Genomic DNA, 22,453 nt, shown 5'->3' with positions numbered 1-22,453 from the left:
ATGCCTGATATCAAAGCAGGGAGAATTTGAATCTGAAATTCATTGAATACAGTTCAATATTTGAAATTCACTCAATATTTGTTCCAAGATATTTGCAGTGTGCTGACCTTTTTTCTGCATTTAAAAAAAACGTGTGCTTTATTAACATGCAGTAGCACAGCCAGCTAGTTTGAGTCATATAGTCATAAAACCAGAAATCTAAATGATCACAGGTTGTTAGAGAAATCACTTGAGATTCATGTTAGTGCCAGGACGTCTGAAGCATCAAAACGTCTCTGGTTACGACTGTAACCCTCGTTACCTGATGCTGCGTCGAAAGATGACACTTTGGAGAACGCCTTCAGCGTAATTGTGTCTGAAGCCTGTATAGAACTAGTCCAATCTCGACTGGTGTTGCGTTATGATGTCACATGTGACGGGACGCCGGCTCATAACAGTGTCAGCTTCTGAAGCAGCGTACAGTCATAACCCGAGACGTTCCCTTTCGAGGGAATCTCTTATCAGAAGAGGTGAAGGCAAATCGCGTGCCTCATATGCTGAAGAAATAGCCTCTACAATCCACTAGCTAAGTAGTATACTATGAAGCAGGGAAACCCTTCTTTGGTGACCCAAAACAGACGAGCAACTGGTCCGACTTCCTCCAGTTCGAGGACCTATGTACATATGCCTCCAAGGCTTGGACAGGGCATTGCAAATGTAGCTTCTCTGGATCAGCCGACACACGTGGTGGAGGATGGAAAGCCTGCAAGATTATATACCGTGCCACACTCGATGGCACCTAGGGCACATAGCCAAGCCTAGGGTGGAGAATGGCTCTCACTCTACCAGGAGTGAACTCAAGGCAAGAGGGGGCAACGGATAGCGCCTGCAGGTCCCCAACTCTTGTGAGGGACGTAATGGCTAGCAGGAAGGGTACATTTAAGGATAGAAATTTCTTCGACATCTCGTCAATGGGTTCGAAGCCTGCCAGAGAAAACCCCTCAAGAACCACTGCCAGTTCCCACACAGGAACCCTGGCTTGGGTGACAGGCCTCATCCTCCGAGCACCAAGAAGGAAACAAACTAATTGGTGCCTCCCCATAGTGTTTAATGGTGTGTGGGAGGCAGCTATGTCCGCCACATAGACTTTAAGTGTGGAGGGGGAGAGCCCATCAGAGAAACGACTTTGGAGGAACTCCAGCACTGAAGCCACTGTGCAGTTACCTGGGTCTAGCTGATGTTCTCTGCACCATAAAGTGAACACATTCCACTTTAAGACACAAAGTTTCCTCTTGAATGAAGGCATCTGCACGCTACTTTGATTGTGCGAAATGGGTTTCCCCTCAGGGAAAACCCTCTGGTCCTGAGCCACCACTGTTAGGGGTCTCATGTACAGCAGGCCAAAAGGTACTATGTTGGACGCTGCTGCTAGGAGCCCCAGAACTCTCTGGAAGTGCTTGACAGTGATGGCCTGGCCTAGCTTGATGTTGGTGACTGTAGTCAAGATGGTGTTTACACTAGCCCCTACCCCCAGCAATGTAGTTCTCTGCTAAGGGGTCAGTTAACTCTTTTTGACATTAAGCACCTTAGATGGCGCAGAACGCCGAACTGGCATCTTCTCTGACTGAGCTATGATGAGCCAGTCGTTGATGTAATTGAGGATACGAATGCCTTGACGTCTCAGTGGAGCTAGAACAGCATCCATGCATTTCGTGAAAGTGTGAGGAGACAATGCTAGCCCGGAAGAAGGAAGGAAGTATACGATTTTGGTACGCTTTTCCCCCAAAGGCGAACCTCAGCAACTTCCTATGTTGTGGAAGTAAGCGTCCTTTAGATCTATCGTGACAAACCAGCCCTCGGACCTGATTTGACTCATGATGACAGGGATAGTTAGCATCTTGAACCTGAATCACTTCAGAGAACGATTCAATATCCTGAGATCTATAATGGGATGTAACCCTCCATCCTTTTTGGGAACTATGAAGTACCGGCTGTAGAACCTGGCCTTCCTCTTGTGAAGAAGAACATGCTCTATGGCCTCTTTCGCTAAAAGGCACTGAACTTCTTGTTCCATGACCTGACCCTGCTCGGGGTTGACAATAGTATGAACTACCCCGCAGAATTTTGGTGGACGATACTCGAACTGACTTCTGTACTCCTATTCCACAGTGCGCAGAATCCACTGAAACATATTTTGAAGACCCTTCCAGGCTTCTAGAAATTTCACTTGGGGGATCAGTCTCTCGAGAGTCTTGAGAGGCAATACTTTCCTTCTGCTGCTGCAGGTATGAGTAGCTGGCGGCTGGCAACAGCCCCACGAGATCTGGAACGACAACGGGGGATGAACTGTTAAAATGCGGCTGACTGCCTCTTCACCTCCTGAAACCTCTCAATGACGGTATTGACGGCCAGAAGGCAAAAGTGACACATCAAGGAGGAAAGCCCTGTCCTTCTCCCTGATGCCCGACAGATTCAGCCACAATTGTCTCTCCGTAGCTACTAATGCTGCCATGGAGCGGCCGACGGCACACTCAGTTCTTCCACATCCTCGAGCACGACCTCCCCACTGTCGTCCATCTCTTTTAGAAGGTCGGCCTGGTTCGCCTGAATAATCTCCATTGTATGCAGGCATGCACCAGCCCGACCAGCTGCCATATATGCCTTGCCCACCAAAGCCGATGTTGTACGGCAGGGTTAGGAGGGCAGAGCCGGAGTCGCAGCGTCGAGTGAGAGATATGATGCTAATGTCTCTGAAAAACCGCGGCATCACCCCATAGCCATTCTCTTTCGAGCAAAGGATGGAAGAATAAACATGTAAGAATGGCTTGTTCCATGATCTCGACACCTCATTGTGGAGATCAATGAAAAATGGAAGACTCTGGCGCGAAGGCTGTGACCGAGCCTGCAGGAAGCGCTCATCGAGTTTTCTGATGGCCACTCAATGTTTAATTTGGCCACAGCTCTGGTCACAACCTCCAGCAGCTCCTCAAAGGCAGGATAATGAGGTGGCGAACCGCTGTCTGTTTTGCCTGACCACTTGTGATCAGAGCACCCAAAATAAATTTTAATACCAGGTGTTAACAGGACTTGTGTGTTATGCCACACTGGTGTGTCGGTGAAAACATTTACATTTATCTACTTTGGCAGATGCTATTATCCCAACTCTCTGGAATTGAACCTCTGACTTTGACATTGTTACCCCCATGATATGCTGATTGAGTTTATTTCTATTTTGTATCGCATTAATCAGAATGTAATATTTTTTTGTAGTGTGGATCATGCTGGAGAGGTCTTGATTGTCTCAGAACTATGCAAGTGTAAGTCTACAAGAACACACATACACACCTTTTGCTATTGCTTTGTTGTGCTCTAAATGTTCTTTCCTCTGTTTCCTCTTGTGTTCAGATGCCTGTAATCTCACACTGGATCCAAACACAGTAAATGTTCATCTCTGTCTGTCTGAGGAGAACAGAAAGGTGACACGTTTGGAGGAGCAGCAGTCATATCCTGATCATCCAGACAGATTTGATTTCTTTCCTCAGGTTGTGTGTAGAGAAACTCTGTCAGGACGGTGCTACTGGGAGGCTGAATGGAGCGGGTGGAGAGGGGCTGTTATATCAGTGGCACATAAAGAAATTAGTAGGAAAGGAGGAAGTGATGATTGTAGGTTTGGATTCAATGAAAAGTCCTGGAGCCTTGATTGTTCTGATGACACTTTCACTGTCTGGCACAATAAAAAGAAAACTGACATACCTGCCCCATACGCCTATAAGAGAGTAGGAGTGTTTCTGGACTGTCCGGACGGTATTTTGTCCTTCTACAGCATCTCTGACACACACACACTCACACACTTGTACACATTTCACTCCACATTCACTGAACCCCTCTGTGCTGGATTTAGGGTTTTTATTGACTCCTCATTGTCTCTTGTGTAAGTTTGAACAGCTCCCAAATAAGCTTCCAGTCATTGAAATTACTGATGAAAATGGTTGCTAACAAAGTTTATTTTTTTTCTTTCATCAACAATAAAAACAACACGAAAAATGAGAATCATGATGACAAATTAAAAATGTGAATTTAAATAAAAAAAAAAAGAAGAAGAATTATTGTTTCTTATAATCCATTCAATAAAAGAAATTGACCTAATTGTGCTTAATTAACTCCAGTAACTGAATTTACTTGCCTATACATAACATATAAGATTATTCAGATATACACATTTTAAATCTGCAAAAAAAGGTCATAAATGCACACATAAACTTTTTTAAACACATTAACTACTAGTAATTCACTAGATTCTATGACAATAGTGTACTCCTAATGGTGTTTCAAGAGCTCACATTTTCACAAGGCCAGTGCTAAAGTGTTTTTATTTAAATTTTTATTTTTATTTTTTTCTATTTAGGTTTTAACATTTTTTAATAATTAGTTAATTCTGACCTTTCAGAACAAAATGTTCTTTTGTTGATTATAATTAGACATACAAAATGATTGACTATGCCATGACTAAATATTGACTGAATTTAAGCAATAGTTCAGTATCTTAAGCCTTAAGGCCATAATTGCTTTTTGTGAAACCTTAAATGTTTTAATTACCTTTTTATCATCTTTTTATGCATGGTACAGACATTCTTGTCGTTAATAAAACAACCGGTGGCAGGGATTATGCTTTATACTTAAGATGCTGTGCTATCCAGATTCAATTCTTTTTTACAAGTTCAGCATTTTTTCCTTGTATGTTATTGCTGTTTCTATTTTCATTTTCTTGTTTCAATACTGTTTAATATAGTTTTATGTAAAATTATGTTTGTTATGACATTTATCAACATTGATGTGTATTTGATGGAACTTTTATCTAAAGATATTCAAAAGTGCAGCTCCTCCACATTTTTAAGAATGAGTTTGTACCGAGAAAAATACGTATTTAAAAACACACATAAAAAGGTGTAGAGCAAATACAAAGTTCTGTCATGAAACTGTATTCATTCACTCAGTCAGAGTAACAACCACATGCTCATAATGTGGTGAACTGGACTGAGACAGCTAGGAATCTGGATCTGAGTATTGGGCTGTCATATCTTTGCATAGCATTGTGTTATGACTATCAAACCCAGTCACGTTTCTGTGCAAAGCACTGTTTCATGCATAAATGAAATTAGATTGAAAATTTCAGTATAAAACAACATTGCAATGTTACAAAAGAATACACAAAAGAAATATAGTTTCAGAATATATTTTGAAATGTATTTTTGGAATATATGCAAATATTCGAAATTGGCCCATATTTTAGTTAAATATATATATATATTTTGTTTTTGAAATATATTTTAGTTAAATATGTGAATATATGTATATGTCAATATATTTACTAACAACATATATGTTCATATATGTTTTAACTTTTGCAAATTGTTTCATATGTGTATATATTGTAAATGTATATATTGTATATAAATGTACAATAAATGTATATTGTATTATGAAATTCTATTATTTGAATTATTTTTACAGAATTGAATACAGTTATTTAATAGTGTGTGTATGCATAAAGTTCTATCTATTGTTTAAGTGCACTTTACTGTTGGAGTGTCACTGTTATACTTGCATCATAAATATTGTGCATATTTTCAATATTTAAATGACTTCAGGAAAGATGTCAATAAAACACAACAATAAATCTAATAATTGCACTTAGTGTTAGGTACGTGCCACCTAATATGGCCTAATAGTCCTTAAGCAACTATCTGTCATTTTACATTGCAGTCATTTAAATGTAAGTACAGTATTTATTATGGCTGTGTGTCATAATATAGTAGTGAAATATGGTAGCCTACTGTTGTGTATTGGGAAAAAGGTAGAGGAATTACTGTGATCAAAATACATTTTCGACCCTTCTTTAGCACGCTAAACATTTTATGACCATATATTCTGTCATATATTTTACATTACATGTTATAAATGTAAATATATTTCACACTTAACATCATATATTTTTGTTATATTTCAGAATATATTTCAAAATGATAGTGAACAACAATGCAAATATATTTCAATGTATTTGGAATATATGCCACATATATTTTTGACACTTTAAAATATATTTCAATATTTTTTTTTCTGTATGGGTATAATGCTTGATTTGCATTCAAATGTCATTACATATACTGTATATATAAAATGTATTATACAAATCTTTATACAAATGATATATATTGTGTCCTGTGGCTGTGACTTTAGGAGGATCCATAGTATTATATTATATTCTGCTCTAAATCAATCAACAGCCTGATTGAGTCTTTAATCTGCATTTTTGATCACTGTCATGTGAAGACAGGTTTCACCCTTAAAAGGAACAAAATGAGTTGTCTTTGTCCTATGAAAATTGATGACTGCTGTTTTTCATGTGGTGATCTTATACACCAGCTGGCTCATCAAACTCTGAGCCTGTGTTTGTCCATGTGGCTAAAGCACTGATGATGCTCCAGATACTGGAATGTCACATTGTACTGTAATTTAATTCACATCAGAGAAACACAATCATTTCTTAATTTAGGCTAAATTCCCAACATGCCTTTCTATTACTGAATTATCCGCTTGCTGTAGGACCAGGTCCCTGGCGGGCCACTGTCCTGCAGAGTTTGGCTTCATCACTAATCAAAGACACCTGATCAATGAAATTCGGACAGTCTACATCCGCCATGTTGTTACTTTCATGTGACCTACCAGCGTTAGTTGCATCACTTCACATCCATTCATAAATCCTCTCCTGTGGCTTCATGGGATAGTAAAGTGTCCTTCGAATGAATGATTCAGAATCTTGCCGGAAGTAGTAGGTCTTCTGGGTACTTTTCACACACTGTTTTTCAAATACTATGTATTCGGACATACAAATCTGTTGGCATACTGTTTTTCACATATTATATCAGGGGTGTCCAATCATGCTCCTGAAGGGTCAATGTCCTGCAGAGTTCAGCTCCAACACAAATTAAACACACCTGAACCAGCTAATCAAGGCTACTAAGGTAGGCCATATTAGGCCCCGTTTACACGTACATGGTTATTTTGAAAAACGGAGACATTTCCCTTCGTTTGTGCCCTTCGTTTACACACAAATGGAGAATTCGCGTCGGAAAACGATTCTTTCTAAAAACTCCGGCCAGAGAGGAGATTTTGGAAAACTTCGTTTGCACGTTTGCATGTAAACTGAGAAAAACCAGAGCCCGTCTACGGAGAGCCTGCCCACTCCCTATTAAGCCCTATTGTACCGAATTTTGGTTGTAGTACCACCAGAGTTCCACTGGGGGCGCTCGCCATGAGTGCAAAATGAATGGGAGTCAATGGGGCTAGACGGCTAAATTTGTCTCTTTCACCCGATTGCCATTGAGAAATCTCAGATGTGATTGTAGATTTTGCAAGTTCAACATGGGTTTTAGGTCGAAAGTTGAATGAACGAGTACTTATGTCGTTTTGATTTCTTACAGGTTGAGTTGTTGTTGCCCATAACACGCTAGCATTCTGCTAATGACGTCAGCATTCTGACGTCATTGACATTTTGAAAGACTTTTTAAAGCAAATAAGTGACTCTAAAAAAATCTAACACCCAGCAATGTGTAATTTCTTTGCATCTCCTTTCGAATACAACATTCAAATTACTAGACAAAAAATTATATCCTGAGAAAAGTGGATTTTGAGGGGTATACCGCCATTGACCTCCATTCATTCTGCACTCGTCCTGTGAGCGCCCTCATATGGAATCAGAGTGGAACTGCAACCAGTTCAGAAGCCGGAAGTGTAGTGAGAGTGAAACTTCTCGCCATATTAGACATTCTCTGGAAAAACTGAGTTTTAAGGAGCCGACTTCACAGTTTGTGACTATTTTCGGGATTCTGATTGGCTAATGTGAGCTTGAGCTTCTCGTTACACTGCTCTTGACGACATATACACGGGTTTGTGTAAACTAACACTTTTCTGAAAACTGACAGGTGTGCACGATGTTATTATTGAAAACGGAGAGGGGTGAAATGTCCGTTTATATGAAAATAGCCGGCCACGTGTAAACGTAGCCTTAGAAACTTCCAGGCAGGTGTTTAGGCAGATTGGAGCTAAACTCTGCAGGACAGCGGCCCGCCAGGACATCCCTGTACTTCATAGTAGAAGTATATAGTGGTAGGTTAATTCTCATTTTATATATATATACTGTATGTGTGTGTGTGTGTGTGTGAATACTATCAACCATTTTAAAGCTGTTTAACTCATGATGCTCTGCTTCTTGTCTTTCTTCCAGCACACTTAAACTTTATTTAGGCTTGTAAAAACACCATACAAAATCATTATGCTGATTATAGTCTGTGGTTGACAGCCAAAAAAGGGTGTGTACTGAGAAACTATGAGTTTGTGGGAAGCATCTTGCCTTTTATCTTCTTTTTTTAATTTTTTTATGAGAGTAATAAATCGATGCACTGATGACGTTCAGAGAAATATTCCTTTAGAGTGATGTAAATTAGTATTTACATTGGCAGTATTTACAATAATGCCAAGATAGATAGATAGATCTGTTTTTGCAGGGTTGTGTGTGTGTGTGTGTGTGTGTGTGTGTGTGTGTGTGTGTGTGTGTGTGTGTGTGTGTGTGTGTGTGTGTGTGTGTGTGTGTGTGTGTGTGTGTGTGTGTGTGTGTGTGTGTGTGTGTGTGTGTGTGTGTGTGTGTGTTAGTTGGCAGGTGTTGCATCTGTTTATTAGGCTGAACTCTTGATCAGTCCCATATGTGAATCTCTGTTGCTGCAACATCACCATGGCTGGGAAACTAGCAAATTGTCAATATTCTCTAGACATACTCAGATTTTTTCCCCCTGCATTAAACCCATCCAAGTTAATGCAAACACATTAGGAGTAGTGAACACAAACACACAAACACACACACACACACACACACACACCCGGAGCAGTGGGCAGCCGTTTTTGCTGTGGCGCCCGGGGAGTGATTGGGAGTTAGATGCCTCGCCACGACTGCCTGTTTGCTACTGATCAGAGATCAGCTATTCTGTTTCCCTCATAATGTGAGATTGTGTAAAGAGATCTAGTCCCAGATGAGAAGGGAAGGATAGGTAATCAACAAACAATGCAGAGAGTTCAGTGTCCTCTATGTTTAGAGCACTTATGGATGGATTAGAGAGGATGCAATTCATTTATAAAATAATTTTAAGCATAGGCTCTTCTAGCATTTTCCCACAGTCAAGATAAACAATTGGAATAGACATATAAATTAAACTCTGACTAATCAAAACAATTAATTAAAACAATTTCAGTCACATGACAAATAGAGACATACAAGCATCCACAAACGTGTGTCAAATCCTATCTTCCTCCTGACCTATCCAGCTGTGGGGTAACACCGAGTATGTTAATGCACTTTTTCACATTGAGAGGCTCTGAATTCACCCTGAATTTGCAAAATGAGCTGCTTCAGGGATGTCAGACCGCCCATGACAGTGATTATCCGTGGTTTTGGATTAGGATCCAGATTTTAGAATGGTTTGCGACCACACCAGTTGAAAACCACTGGCCAATGACATAAGAACAACACAATAAGAAAGTGCATGTGAGCACACATAAACACAGACACTACACAGCCTCATATCCCTTTGCTTAAAGGCGTCTGGGCATGAGAGAGTGTCTGAGACAGACAAACAAACGCGTGACAGATGCAAATGTTAAAACACACCAAGCAAAATGAACACACATCCATAAAGTGAGTGTCCCACTGATTTGAAACCATATTAGCTTGCTTGGATTTTTGTTGTTTGCCAATATTGTCTGTTTTCTTATTCATATTTTTTTAATACCACATTTCCTGTAAAATATGTCTTGATGGAACACCAGTAGTTGTCAAATTTAAGTTGAGATTAGTGTGTGTTTGCAAAAATGCTCATATATTCTCAACTGAGGTGAGAGTTAAATGGAGAAACTGTGATTATGTGAAATGATACTGTGTTCTAAAATGAGCTCTCTTTTGGGTGTTTGTGTTGAACTTGATAAATGGGGAGATTCTGCCAACATGTGTGTATGAGAGAGAGAGAGAGAGAGAGAGAGAGAGAGAGAGAGAGAGAGAGAGAGAGAGAGAGAGAGAGAGAGAGAGAGCGCAAAAAAAAACACACAAAAAAAAAAAAACAGACCACTCTGGTGGTCTTAAACCTCATAAGCAATATAATATAATATAATATTTTTCAGAAAAACGTCAGTGCTTTCTTGTGCAAGACTTGATGCAATGTGGTTACTAAGGTAGGCTATAGTCTTCGGTCAAAAGAGCCCACCCCAAGTCTCAATGATATACCTTGGGTCCTTCAATGTAAGTGCATCTAACTTTTTCAGGCTTTTTATTGTCTGTTGGGTTCCTCACTTCAAAAAGTCCTCGAGGATTTAAGGTGTCATTCATGTATGCATATACAGTAGTGTGAGATGAGTTGCATGCTGAAATTGTCTACTTTAGGTATGGGTCTCCAACAAATCCCTCGCCCTAAGTACACCACAGCCTTAGCACACACCATTAAATTCTTACAGGTGTTTCTACTGGGATAGTGCAATATCAATCACATCAATGTTTGCAAAAATGAATGTCAATAATAGTAAAAAACAAACAAAAAATAACCCAGCCTATTCTCTTCTAACAAACATAATGCACATGTGAGGAAGAGTGTTTGGATGTCAATGACGCAGTGCTTGAGGTCGCTGCCATTAGTGTGAATCACAAAGAACATTCTCATCATCATTTCTCCTTTAATTCATCTTCCTCTCTATCATCACTGACAGTCATCTAAACTGTGATTAAGCACACGTGTTGCTGTGTGCATCAGCTATCTTGTGGTGATCATGCTGAAGTGGAAATAGAGAGAGAGAGAGACGTGTGTGAGAGAGAGAGAGAGAGAGAGAGAGAGAGAGAGAGAGAGAGAGAGACAAATTACAGATCTTGGTGTGTCTGTGTGTGTCAGAGTCGGCCTGGTCTTGGTTTGGGCTTTTGGGCCACGTACACAAGTTTTGTGAGTGAATCCCCTGGGGATTTATGTGGGAGGGTATGAGGAGAAGACATATAAACATGGCTGGGTCCGTGGATTTGGAAAACCCCTGACAAGAGTCTGATTGTATGAAATACATGAAGATGTAACAGGGGTAACCATGTTACCATAGCACATTTTTGGCATCTCTCTGCTGTAAACAAGACACATGGATGACAACAGTTTAAGCCGCCTAATGTTAGCTATTTTTGTTAGACAAAACCAGAGATATTTTATCATTTAATAATTGTTAGTAAACTACCGTCAACAATGTGCTGTGTTTTGTTTATGCCTATGGAGTTGGTGCTTTTAAACATCAAGCTCTCTCTGTGCTGTTATGCATTTGTCCCAAGAATGCAGGATTGGTGTAAGCAACTACATTACTGAATCAAGACACGTACCCCTGTTTCTGTGATTTTAGCACTGCATTTCAGGTGACATAACAAAGTGATGTCACTGAATTAATAACTAGTTGTTTAGTTTGGGAATGTCCACACTATGTGGAAATGTGGAGACCCTTTTTATCCAAAGCAACAAATTAGGGACATTACAAGTAATTTATCATCAATATGTGCAGTATGTGCAGTGCAAGCGAAAGCTAGATGATTACAGAAAGTAGAGCGGGACTTAAAATTTGAGAAAATATGAAAGTTTATAGAGGTTTATAAAAGAGGAAGAGATGTGTCTTCAGCTGATTCTTGAAGATTGTGAAGGTGATCAGATGGAGGTTGGAAGCGTCTCCACCACAGGGGAGCAGAGAGAGTATATCTAGTGACAAAACCCCTAGACAAAGCCTTAAATTTGCAGAAGTGCAGCTATAAGTAGCTGAAGTGAAACCAGGAGGGGTGTGTGATTAGCCTTGTGTGGTTCGTTGAAGACCAGATGTGCAACTATCTTCTGGATTAACTACAAAAGCTTAATTATAGCCAACACAAGATTGCAGGAGTCCAATCTTGAAGTGAAGAGCCTGGAGACAAGCTGTTTGCCTGTATGATAGTGCCCAGAGAGGTTCTGTAGATAGAGAAGATGAGCGGACCAAACCCTGAGCCCTGAGGTACCCCAGTGGTTAGCTGATGTAGCAGATCACTTTGAACAGTGAAATCACTCATAGTAACATTAACGTGTTGAGATTACCTCCAGCTTGCCAACACTCAACTACAAAGTCTGACAGGAGATGGATTACGTCCTCAAATGTCTTGATTTATAGTCACTACATTGTTGCATATGGCATTGCTGCATATATGCATAAAGTTGCAATGTATCAAATGTTGTTGCAATGTAACATCGTTGTAATATTGTTGTCACATAACAGAACTTGCCTGCAATGCATAGCCAACACTCACTGTTAGTCACTTGTCAGTTATGTCAACTCTCATTGAAAATGACTGACTTCGGAAGCTTTGTTGTTTAAAATCATGTGTGAGCACTTTTAAGTCATTCCTATTGTAGTCTCACATAGTCAGACTTTTGACCTTTTCACTGATCATTCTGGCCAAGAGCCACGCACTTATACTGTCTGACTAACATCTTGAGTGACCAACTATAATTTGCTTATCTCAGTGTGACGCCTGAGGCTGGTCTATACCAGATATTGACTACAGTGTCTGAACAAACATGGAGACAAGACTGATGGAAACAAACAGGAACATCCATCTGTTTTTATTTTTATTGTTTGTTTTATCAAAGCATGTCATAAATGTCAGGTTAAAACATTATCTCTCTCTCTCTCTCTGTGTGTGTGTGTGTGTGTGTGTGTGTGTGTGTGTGTGTGTGTGTGTGTGTGTGTGTGTGTGTGTGTTTAAATGGTGAAGCTTCACATTTATATGACCAGATTCCTCGGTTTGACCCCTGATTGCTTTTGTTGGAGATAATCTGCCCCAGGAACATTTGCATGGGACAGACTTCGTGTGACCTCTAACTTGAAACTGTGTGTGTAAGAGAGAGAGAGGGGGAGAGTATTCATAGCATTTGCAAACAATACATTTGTTTTTCTTTTGGTGTTTGCCTAGATAAAATTTGAACTGGACTGAGTTTAGTTTTTCCTGGCTGATAAACAAATATTTGTTCATTGGTGCTATTGTGCAGATTTGTTTGATTGTCCTGCATAACTGACCCTTCATAAATTTTACTTTTTAGTGAATAAACAGAAAATATATAATACATATACTCAAATACACTCCTGTGAAATGTAACTGCAACAAACAAATGTTGAAACAGGTGAAACTCATCTAATTGCTCATATATATGGTTCAAACAAGCCACCAAACATATGAGTTTGATTAATTTATGGCACAAACAGAGGTTCATAAATCATGATATCACGAAGAAAGTGAGAACAGGACTCAGAACAAGGCAGCATTGCCACAAAAAACAAGGTTGCTTTTGGGCATATAGCATATATTCTGAGAAATGTCATAAATAATGAGAATGTTAATACTTATATCATGAACAGATCAAATCAAAGAAACCACTCTCATGCCTGTTCTGCAAATGCTTTTGAGTTCTCTGCTATGCTTTCAGGCAAATCTCAAAAATGTGTTTTAAGGTTTCATGACCCTACAAGTGTATGTGTCTGTGTCTCTGTGTGTGTGTGGTCCTGGTATCCCCTACGTTACGGGGACCAAATGTATAGTAATACCAGTATTTTTTACCTTTTAGGGACATTTTTTTGTACCCAAGAGGAAAAGAGCTTATAAATCATACAAAATGATCTTTTTTGAAAATCTAAAATAGCAGAGTTTTTTTCTGTGATGTGTTACAGAGGATGGCAGCAATGAAAGCAGACGGCAATGCAGATACTCAAATTCATATTTAATCCAAGAATCAAACCTATAAACAGGAGATTAACTCACATACGCATTGACATTAAACAATCCAGGACAAAGAATTAACAGAACTGAGGGCTTAAATGCACAGGGCAAACAAAGGGACAGGTGAAAAGTATGAATCAGTGAAACATTTGGGAAAACTGGGTCAAAGGAAAAAGCCAGAACAAAACCCAATGAAAACTAAGACATGGCAGAACATAAACCCTGACAGTGGGTAGGTTTAGGGGTTGGGTTAGTGTAGGGGAGAGAATATACAATTTGTACAGTATAAAAACATTAAACAGTATAAGTCTCCATAAAACATGGAAATCCGACATGAGTGAGTGCGTGTGTACAATCTGTGGGAATGTTTCATCTTTCAGATGAAAGGAATCTCTCTGAGAAATAGCTGTTTTAGCTATTATTTCAATCAAGAGAAGCAGACATGAGAAAACCACAAACTTTTATTCATAAACAAGTCGCTCTTGTTCCTGATTCTGATTATATGAGTAATTTTCATGTTCAGATTTCATGACCTGGCAGTTTAAATCAAAATCCCAACCAGATGGATTGAACCTGCAGAGTTGAACTGACAATTCACGGGCTCATGAGACATAATCAGTTGCAGACAAAAACATCACTATTTATGCCGTACAGCCTGAGGCTGCAGTTGCAAATATTCACATAAACAGATGAAAAGGATATGAATGCGTCAGTGCATCTGTGTTTGTGCTATTTTGCTAGCCTCTGCAAAATGTGTTTATGCCTATAAAATAAGTCTGACTCAGCATGAGCCACGGTTAGGAACTGAGAAACATATATGAACTGATTTTCATGAATCTTGGTTCCGTTGATGGTTCGTGAAGGTCTTTCTGTGGGCAAAACACCATACAATGCTCTGACAGACCTGCACTGCTGATTCCTGTGGTGCTTGTCTTTCACTGGAAAAAACAAATGAACATGACCAGTGATTTGTGAACATATGATTCTTAGGATTTAGCTCTTTAAATAAATGGGTCAAAAAAAAGTTACCAACTCACTCACTGAATCAGAATGATGAATCTTGACTTATTAACCATAACTTTTCGCCATTTTTAACTCACAAAATGGACTGAACTGATAATGTTTTGTGTTTAGACTTTTTGCTTTGTCTTTGCCGGTTGGATGGTGTTTTGGCACTATGATCCTGTGCTTCCCCAGTGCTGTCCTTTTATATGTTGGCTCAAAAGTATTAGTCATTAAACTTTTCATTTTGGCTGAAAAAACTATACAGTCTAATTAAACAGAACAACTGATGTCTTCTGCAGTTCAGAGGAAAGTACATTCATTATATTTCATGATCTGGTAAATAATAATTAAGCTTAGCTTGTGTTGTCGATGAAGACACAATTCATATATATTTTGACTTTCAACAATGAAATTCCGGTCAGTTAAGAAATAGATGTAAAGAAAAAGAACAGATAGCAATTAGGATCATTTGCAAGTAGAAGTGGTCAGAAGTGCCAGATAGTTGCATACCTCTCCACACATGAAAACAAGTAGTGGTCAGGCCCTGGCTCTCACAAGCCTGAATTTAGCGGTCAGCACAACGACTGGACACCACTGTTGTTGTTGACTGGACACCGTTTGTTGGCATCTTCATGCTTTATAACCACAGACATACCTGATTTACCAAAGGATGGTAAGATGAAAGAGAGAGAGAAACAGTGGACAGAGAGCAAAGATAACCATGACTGAATATCTGTAGTCGGTATCTGAAGTGTATTTGAAGGCCACATTAAAACCCTCTTAGAAACTTTTTACCATGCCTTCATCGATTACTTTTTTAAATGCCTTGTATGTATAGATTTAACTGGTTTAATGTTTTCCTGGACCCAGACATTTATTCAAATATGAAAATCCATCATCCATAGTGAAAACCTAAACAATGACAACGTTTTATAGGCTATACATTTAAAAAACAATTACGATTGTCCCTCAATTGGCGCTCACAACAAAAACTATTTTCCCATATTTGTTCCCTCAGAAGTTACTGTACTTGTTTGTACATGACACACTGAAAAGTGATATTTACCTATTTCCAATCAAGCCGCATATAGGCCAGTATAGACAATGTGTGGTTAGCCTACAATAATGCACTTCACAGTTAGCCTTGGCTATGCAAAAATAAATCTTAGAGTGTGTGAAGAAGATTCCAACTTAATTTGTATTATTTACTTTATGATAGACTTACATTGGTAAAACTTTTTTTTAAGATAAATCTCAACTATATATATATATATATATATATATATATATATATAAAAAGCTGCATGTAGCCTCGTTTAACAGGCTTGGGTGTGCTAGCCACAAATAAATAGTTTCTCTCTCTCTCTCTCTCTCTCTCTCTCTCTCTCTCTCTCTCTCTCTCTGTGTCTGAAAGGTCTCGTGCATCATTCACAGCACAGCGCGCACTGCTCCTCAACACACCGATCCGATCCTTGTCAAAACACTTGGATAGTTACATCCAGCTACAACTTGCATGCAGTTACAGAAGAGTCCACCGTTTTCTTCTCTCATCATTAAGTTTGAGGGTGAGTTCTTATTTTAATAACGTTTTTTTTTTATTTTTTTTTATGTCAATGTAAATTATGAACATGCATCGAAAAACGTGCCATTTAGGTGGAGACAGTTAAAATACGATAGGCTAATAACACGAGTAATATCTTTTCACAATAGTGTTTACTCACTGCGTTATTTATACATTAAAGGCAGAAATATCAGTGATTCGCTTTACCCTTTCTCACTGAATTAGGCTACTCTTTAAATTCAGCAATAACAAGATCTAATCCTTACAGAATTGTCTACTCTGCATTATTCATGTTTAATGCAGCAATAGTACGACTAATTCTCTGTTACTATAAGTCATGGCTTAATTAGTAGACACACACTACAATTTTAAACATGTAAACTATAAGAAATAAAAAAATTATGAAAAATGTCCTTAGCCTAAATAAAAATAAAAATCTATACATCTACAGTATATGTGTATGTATGTATATAAATCCGTATGCTACCTTCAGTCCTGGACATAATTATTGGCACCCCTGAGTTCTAATTTATAATATCTTCAGAAATAAATGCAACTGAACAAATTTATGTAGAATCATAAAACAGGTCCAAAGTTATTGAAAAACAATATAAAGGCTGGGAACAATTATTGGTACACTTTTGATTAGTTAGTTCCTTAAACAATAATATAATAAAAAAAAAAAAAAAAAAAAAAACTCACCTGTTGATATGACCTGATTTAACCAGTGAATGATGGGTTTACTACATAAAAAGGGGCTGATAGTTTCCAGTTTCTTTTTCACAATGATGGAGACCAGAGCTGTCCGAGAGCATCAGCAATGCTATTATTCAGAAACATGACAAATCCAAAGGCTACAAAGCAATTGGCAAAGATCTTGAAATCCCTGTTTCAACAGTTCATTATGTTATCAAGACGCTTCCAGGACGTGGCGCCAAGTAGAAACTGGTTGGTGACTCTGGGGAAACACCATCACGCACGACATCTAAAGAGCTTCAGGCTGACCTGTGCTGGTTTCAGCCAAAGCCAAGGAGGACAACACTATTGAAAGACAGCAGCAAAAAACAATACTAGTTTTTGCTAAATCTTTCATAGATAAGCCACAGTCTGTCTGGGATAATGTTCTGGACAGACGAAACCAAAGTAGAGCTCTTTGGAAATGCAGTGCATTGGTTTGTTTACAGGTGGCGAAATGAAGCATGTAAGGGAAAAGATAAAACACCCTAACTCTCACGCTGTGGGCCGGCTTTGCTGCCTCTGGTACTGAAGGCATTGAATGTATCAAAGGAATGATGAAGCATTTTAAAGTGAAATGTGTGAGGTTTGAGGTGAAGGGCTGTTAGATGTGACTCTTTCAGCAGGACAAAACACACATCTAACAGCACCAAAGAATGGCTGAAAAGGAAAAGATGAGGTGTTTTAAACTGGCCTAAATCCCATTGAAAAACTTTGGGAAGAGGGAAATCTGCCTTTGCAAAAAGGACTCATGTAAACTCTAAAGAGCTTGAATGCACAGCAATGGAAGAGTGGCAGAAAATACCAGCAGACGTGTGTGAGAAGCTTCTGTATGGCTACAAGGAACGTTTAGAGGCTGTCGTTGTTGCCAAAGGTTCTGCAACCAAATATCAGTAAAGAGTGCCAATCATTTTGTCCAGCATACGTTCTGTCTGTATTTTTAATGTCAGTATATTAACGCCTTCTTTTGTTGTTGTTGTTCAATAACTTTCGACATGTCTTTGAAATATTCTGATTACACAAAATTGGTTAATTTGCTCTGATTTCTGAAGATATTCTAAATTCTGTACTCACATTTCAGAGGTGCCAATAATCCTGACCAGAACTGTACCTGCATTTTATATACATAAATGGCACACGCAATTCTCTTTCTTTTCTGTGCACTGAATAAATTCAGCAATAGCACTAACACAGCAAAAGTTATTTTTTATCTTTCCATACCGTAAATTTAAAGTATTTCTGTTTTACCTCTTCTTTTCTTGAGAACATTTAATCAATTTTGTTTATTCCGTGGTATTTGAACTCCTTGACTTGACATAGTGCCGCAATCTAGTTGAGCTACAAGAACTACCATTAGGAGGTTCAGTATTTACACTTGGTACATTTTCTGCATTCATCTTCTTATGATCTCCAGAGGTGTTATGATCCTATAGTGCAAATGCATGGTTGTTGAAGCCACATGTGAATTTTACTCCTCCACAAATGGCACTACTTCAGCATAGCAATTCATGTGATGAGAGCAGTCAATGGGAGTGTCTTTCTTCAGCAAAGCAGACCTCTATTGCCTTTATACTGCAATTGTTGAAGTAACCGCCTCCTGTTTTTAATTTTCACTAGCCATATCAAGTGCACCAACATTTTGCATCCCCACATTATCACTTCCAGAAGTGATCTTGTTAAATTTCCATATAAATACCAGGAGTATATTATTGTAAATGAACTTAATCAGCAATCTGATCGATCACATGCAGTGACAAAGTGTAAAAACCTGCTTCGTCAGAGTTGACGCCAATACAGTATTGAAGTCTACTCTGTTCAATGGCCTGGACTGTCACCTTGGTGTTTGATCATGAAGCTGACGAAACATTGTTTTAGCCTCACTCCTGGGGCCAGTTGCTTAAACTGCCGAGACTAGTCTTACAAGTCCGTCATCCTTTTTTTCCTTTAAGACTATTCATAACTTTTTAAGTCAGTTACATACAAACGTAGATTGGTCTAATTCGATACCAAATGTTAAGATTGATTACTCCCGACTAACTGCTAGTTGGACATACTAGTTCTTTAAGGGTGTGTTCACACTTGTAGTTCGGTTCACTTGGTTCGGACAAAAAAAAAAAAATATTAGTCCTGGTCCGCTTAGCCTTCACATTGGCATTTTAACGCTGAACCTAAAAATAGCGAACCTAAAGGCATAAGGATATGTTCACAACCTGATTGGTTGGCTTATATTAAGTATATTTCATGACAAAACTTACCGAACATCAAAAACAATGCTGTATTCTGGGCTAAATGTGCTCGTTGTATGTGTGTAGCTACATATGATGGTATTTTGATCAGCTGAGAACTCGTGAAGAGCTTATAAAACGGTTAAATGAGATAAAACAGCATCAGGAATCCCTCCGTCACACAAATGAAGATCTGCAGTGAGGAGACGCGCTTCTGATCCTGTACTGGACTGTGATGGGAAACATGTGATGGGATTATGACGAGAAAAAAACAGGTATACTGGGGCATTTTAGGGTCTGGTAACATCATGTCCTGTTTTTGGTGCGTGTTGAGTTCATGTTTCAGTCGAACCGCACCAGAGCTTGTTTGGAAGTGGACTGAGACTCATATTTTCAGTGTCTCGGTCCTCTTGTTTGGAGACACCAGGGTTCAGATGGCAGCTTTCACACTTATTCAACTGAACCGCACTAAAAGAGCAATCGCACCAGGGTTTGTTTTAACTGAACCAAACATGCCAAGTGTGAACACACCCTCAGACACAGTCTTAACATAATTGTTATCTTTATGCAACTGGCCCCTGAACTCTTGTCTCTTTATCTTCAGGTAGAGCAAAATGACAGGCCCTCCATCTTTGTTGTTCAGTCTGACTGCATGGGCTGTGGCTGTCTCTTTGGTCTCCACTGGTGCTTCTACCACAAACTATGAAGACGACTGCCACTTGACACAGATTAAAGTCCCAGTGATCCTGGAAGAAAGCACAGTGAGGCTTCAAAGCCCAGAATTCACTGCTGACGACGCAAGTGAGCCAGGAGTGATGTGCGGGATCGAGTGCCAACGAAAGCTGCCAGAAGCGAGGCCTGCTGAGCTGGAACGACTCCTGTCTTATGAAACCATCTACGAGAATGGAACGCGCATCTTCACCAAAATAAAACTGCAAGGGGTCACTGATTTAAGAAACACGACCTCTTCCGTGGTCTGCAAGACAGGACACCTTAAACGCAGAAAACGTCAGGTATACGGCATGGATGGGCGCTTTGTGATCACAGATAAACACTACACCACCAATTTCCCCTTTTCTGCCTCAGTGAAGCTCTCTACGGGTTGCTCGGGCATCTTGGTTTCTCCAAGACATGTACTGACTTCTGCCCACTGTGTCCATGATGGCCAAGTCTATTTGAAAGGGACCAAGAGGCTCCGAGTGGGTATCATGAAGCTTCGCTCCAAACGCAGGGGAGGACGCCAACAAGGAGGCAAGAGGAGAGGAGAAAAGAGGAGAGAAGGTGAAGGGGATGTAGCCACCGAAGGACAACTACTTCAAAAAGTTATAGACAACAGAAGGAAAAGGAAGAACCGGTTTAGGCGAGACACAGATTCAGACCAGTCCAGACAACCAGTTTTCCGGTGGACACGAGTCAAACTGACTCAAGTGCCAACAGGTTGGACAAGGAGAGCAGGCAAGGAGCTCTCAGCTGACTACGATTACGCCCTTCTGGAGCTCAAACGACCCCATAAGATGAAGTTCATGGAGTTAGGAGTTGTTCCGGTGGTCAAGGACACCCCAGCTGGAAGAATCCACTTCTCTAGTTTTGATAATGACCAATTAGGGAAAGTGGTCTACCGCTTCTGTTCGGTCTCGGAGGAATCGAACGACCTGATGTACCAGTACTGTGATGCGCAGAAGGGATCGAGTGGAGCCGGTGTGTACGTAAGGCTACGGGATCAGGTGGGAAAAGGGAAGTGGAAGAGGAAGGTGATTGGCGTGTTCTCTGGACACCACTGGGTGGATGTCGACGGGATACAGAAGGACTATAATGTGGCAGTCAGAATAACACCCAGCAAGTATGCCCAGATATGCCACTGGATCCACGGAGATGCTAGTCGGTGTAAACTGGCCTGAAAAAGGTCAATTCAAGTTGAAGTAACTACAGGTGCTGGTCATCAAATTAGAATGTCATCAAAAAGTTGATTTATTTCAAGAATGCAACTTAACAGGTGAAACTAATATATTATATAGACTCATTACATGCAAAGTGAGATATTTCAAGCCTTTATTTGTTATAATTTTGATGATTATGGCTTACAGCTTATGAAACCCACAAAATCAAAATCCCAGAAAATTAGAATATTACATGAAATCACACAGTAATCACACAGTAATACCACGGCCATTGAACCAGGTTTTGGTTCTTTTGGCAGTGTGGGCAGGTGCAAATCCTGCTGGAAAATGAAGGAAGCATGAAGTGCTCTGAACATGTCCTGGTAGACGGCTGCGTTGAGTGGACAGCACAGTGGACCAACACCAGCCGATGACATGGCTCCCCAAACCAACATAGACTGTGGAAACTTCACACTGGACTTCAAGCATCTTGGATTGTGTGCCTCTCCATTCTTCCTCCAGACTCTGGGACCTTGGTTTCCAAATCAGATGCAAAATTTGCTCTCATCAGAAAAGAGGACTTTGGTCCACTGTGCTTTATTAAATCCAGAGTCAACGCAGCCGTCTACCAGGACATTTCCAGAGCACTTCATGCTTCCTTCAGCAGACAAGCTTTATGGAGATGCTGACAGGATTTGCACCTGCCCACACTGCCAAAAGAACCAAAACCTGGTTCAATGACCATGGTATCACTGTGTGATTTCATGTAATATTCTAATTTACTAATAATACTGTAAGCCATAATCATAAAAATGATGACAAATAAAGGTTTGAAATGTCTCACTTTGCATGTAATGAGTCTATATATTAGTTTCACCTGTTAAGTTGAATTCTTGAAATAAATCAACTTTCTGATGATATTCTAATTTGATGACCAGCACCTGTACATTACATACATTCAACTTGTCAGGAAGTCCTCAAGACTGCTGGGACGGTCTACTTGCAAACTTTATAACTGGTCATATTTGTGACCTAATGGAAAGTTCATGGTGAGTAGTTGCGAACACAAATCTTTACAGGAAATGCCTTTTTTTTCTTTTTTGATTACAAGATTAAAATGGATGCTACATATTTCTGTTTTCATTGCCAAATTTTGAGACTGTAGGCTTTGTGACATGTTTATGTTTAAAAGCCAACATCAGTTAACTACTGAAAA

General features: G+C 39.5%; 2 protein-coding genes across 3 annotated transcripts in view; both read left to right on the top strand.

Annotated features, from left to right (window-relative positions):
* LOC311302113 (protein NLRC3-like) overlaps positions 1–4,056 on the top strand; it is a 33,000-nt gene extending 28,944 nt beyond the window's left edge. For both annotated transcript variants that reach the window (XM_084427735.1, XM_084427736.1), the window contains 2 exons: positions 3,250–3,296; positions 3,385–4,056. In XM_084427735.1, coding sequence (XP_084283861.1) covers positions 3,250–3,296; positions 3,385–3,914 — 577 coding nt within the window. In that variant the 3' untranslated portion in view covers positions 3,915–4,056. The remainder of the gene's footprint in view (positions 1–3,249; positions 3,297–3,384) is intronic.
* A 12,233-nt stretch (positions 4,057–16,289) lies between these two features.
* LOC311301852 (inactive serine protease 35) lies at positions 16,290–21,362 on the top strand. The gene is made up of 2 exons (XM_084427220.1): positions 16,290–16,404; positions 19,965–21,362. The coding sequence occupies exon 2, from the start codon at positions 19,975–19,977 to the stop codon at positions 21,256–21,258; it is 1,284 nt and encodes a 427-aa protein (XP_084283346.1). The 5' UTR covers positions 16,290–16,404; positions 19,965–19,974; the 3' UTR covers positions 21,259–21,362.
* The last annotated feature ends 1,091 nt before the right edge of the window (positions 21,363–22,453 follow it).

The sequence above is a fragment of the Rutilus rutilus genome, assembly GCF_951802725.1.
Source record: "Rutilus rutilus genome assembly, chromosome: 13".
NCBI classification, from domain to species: Eukaryota; Metazoa; Chordata; class Actinopteri; order Cypriniformes; family Leuciscidae; genus Rutilus; species Rutilus rutilus.
Note: the sequence above shows the minus strand (reverse complement) of the source record. Positions and strands in the feature narration are given on the sequence as shown.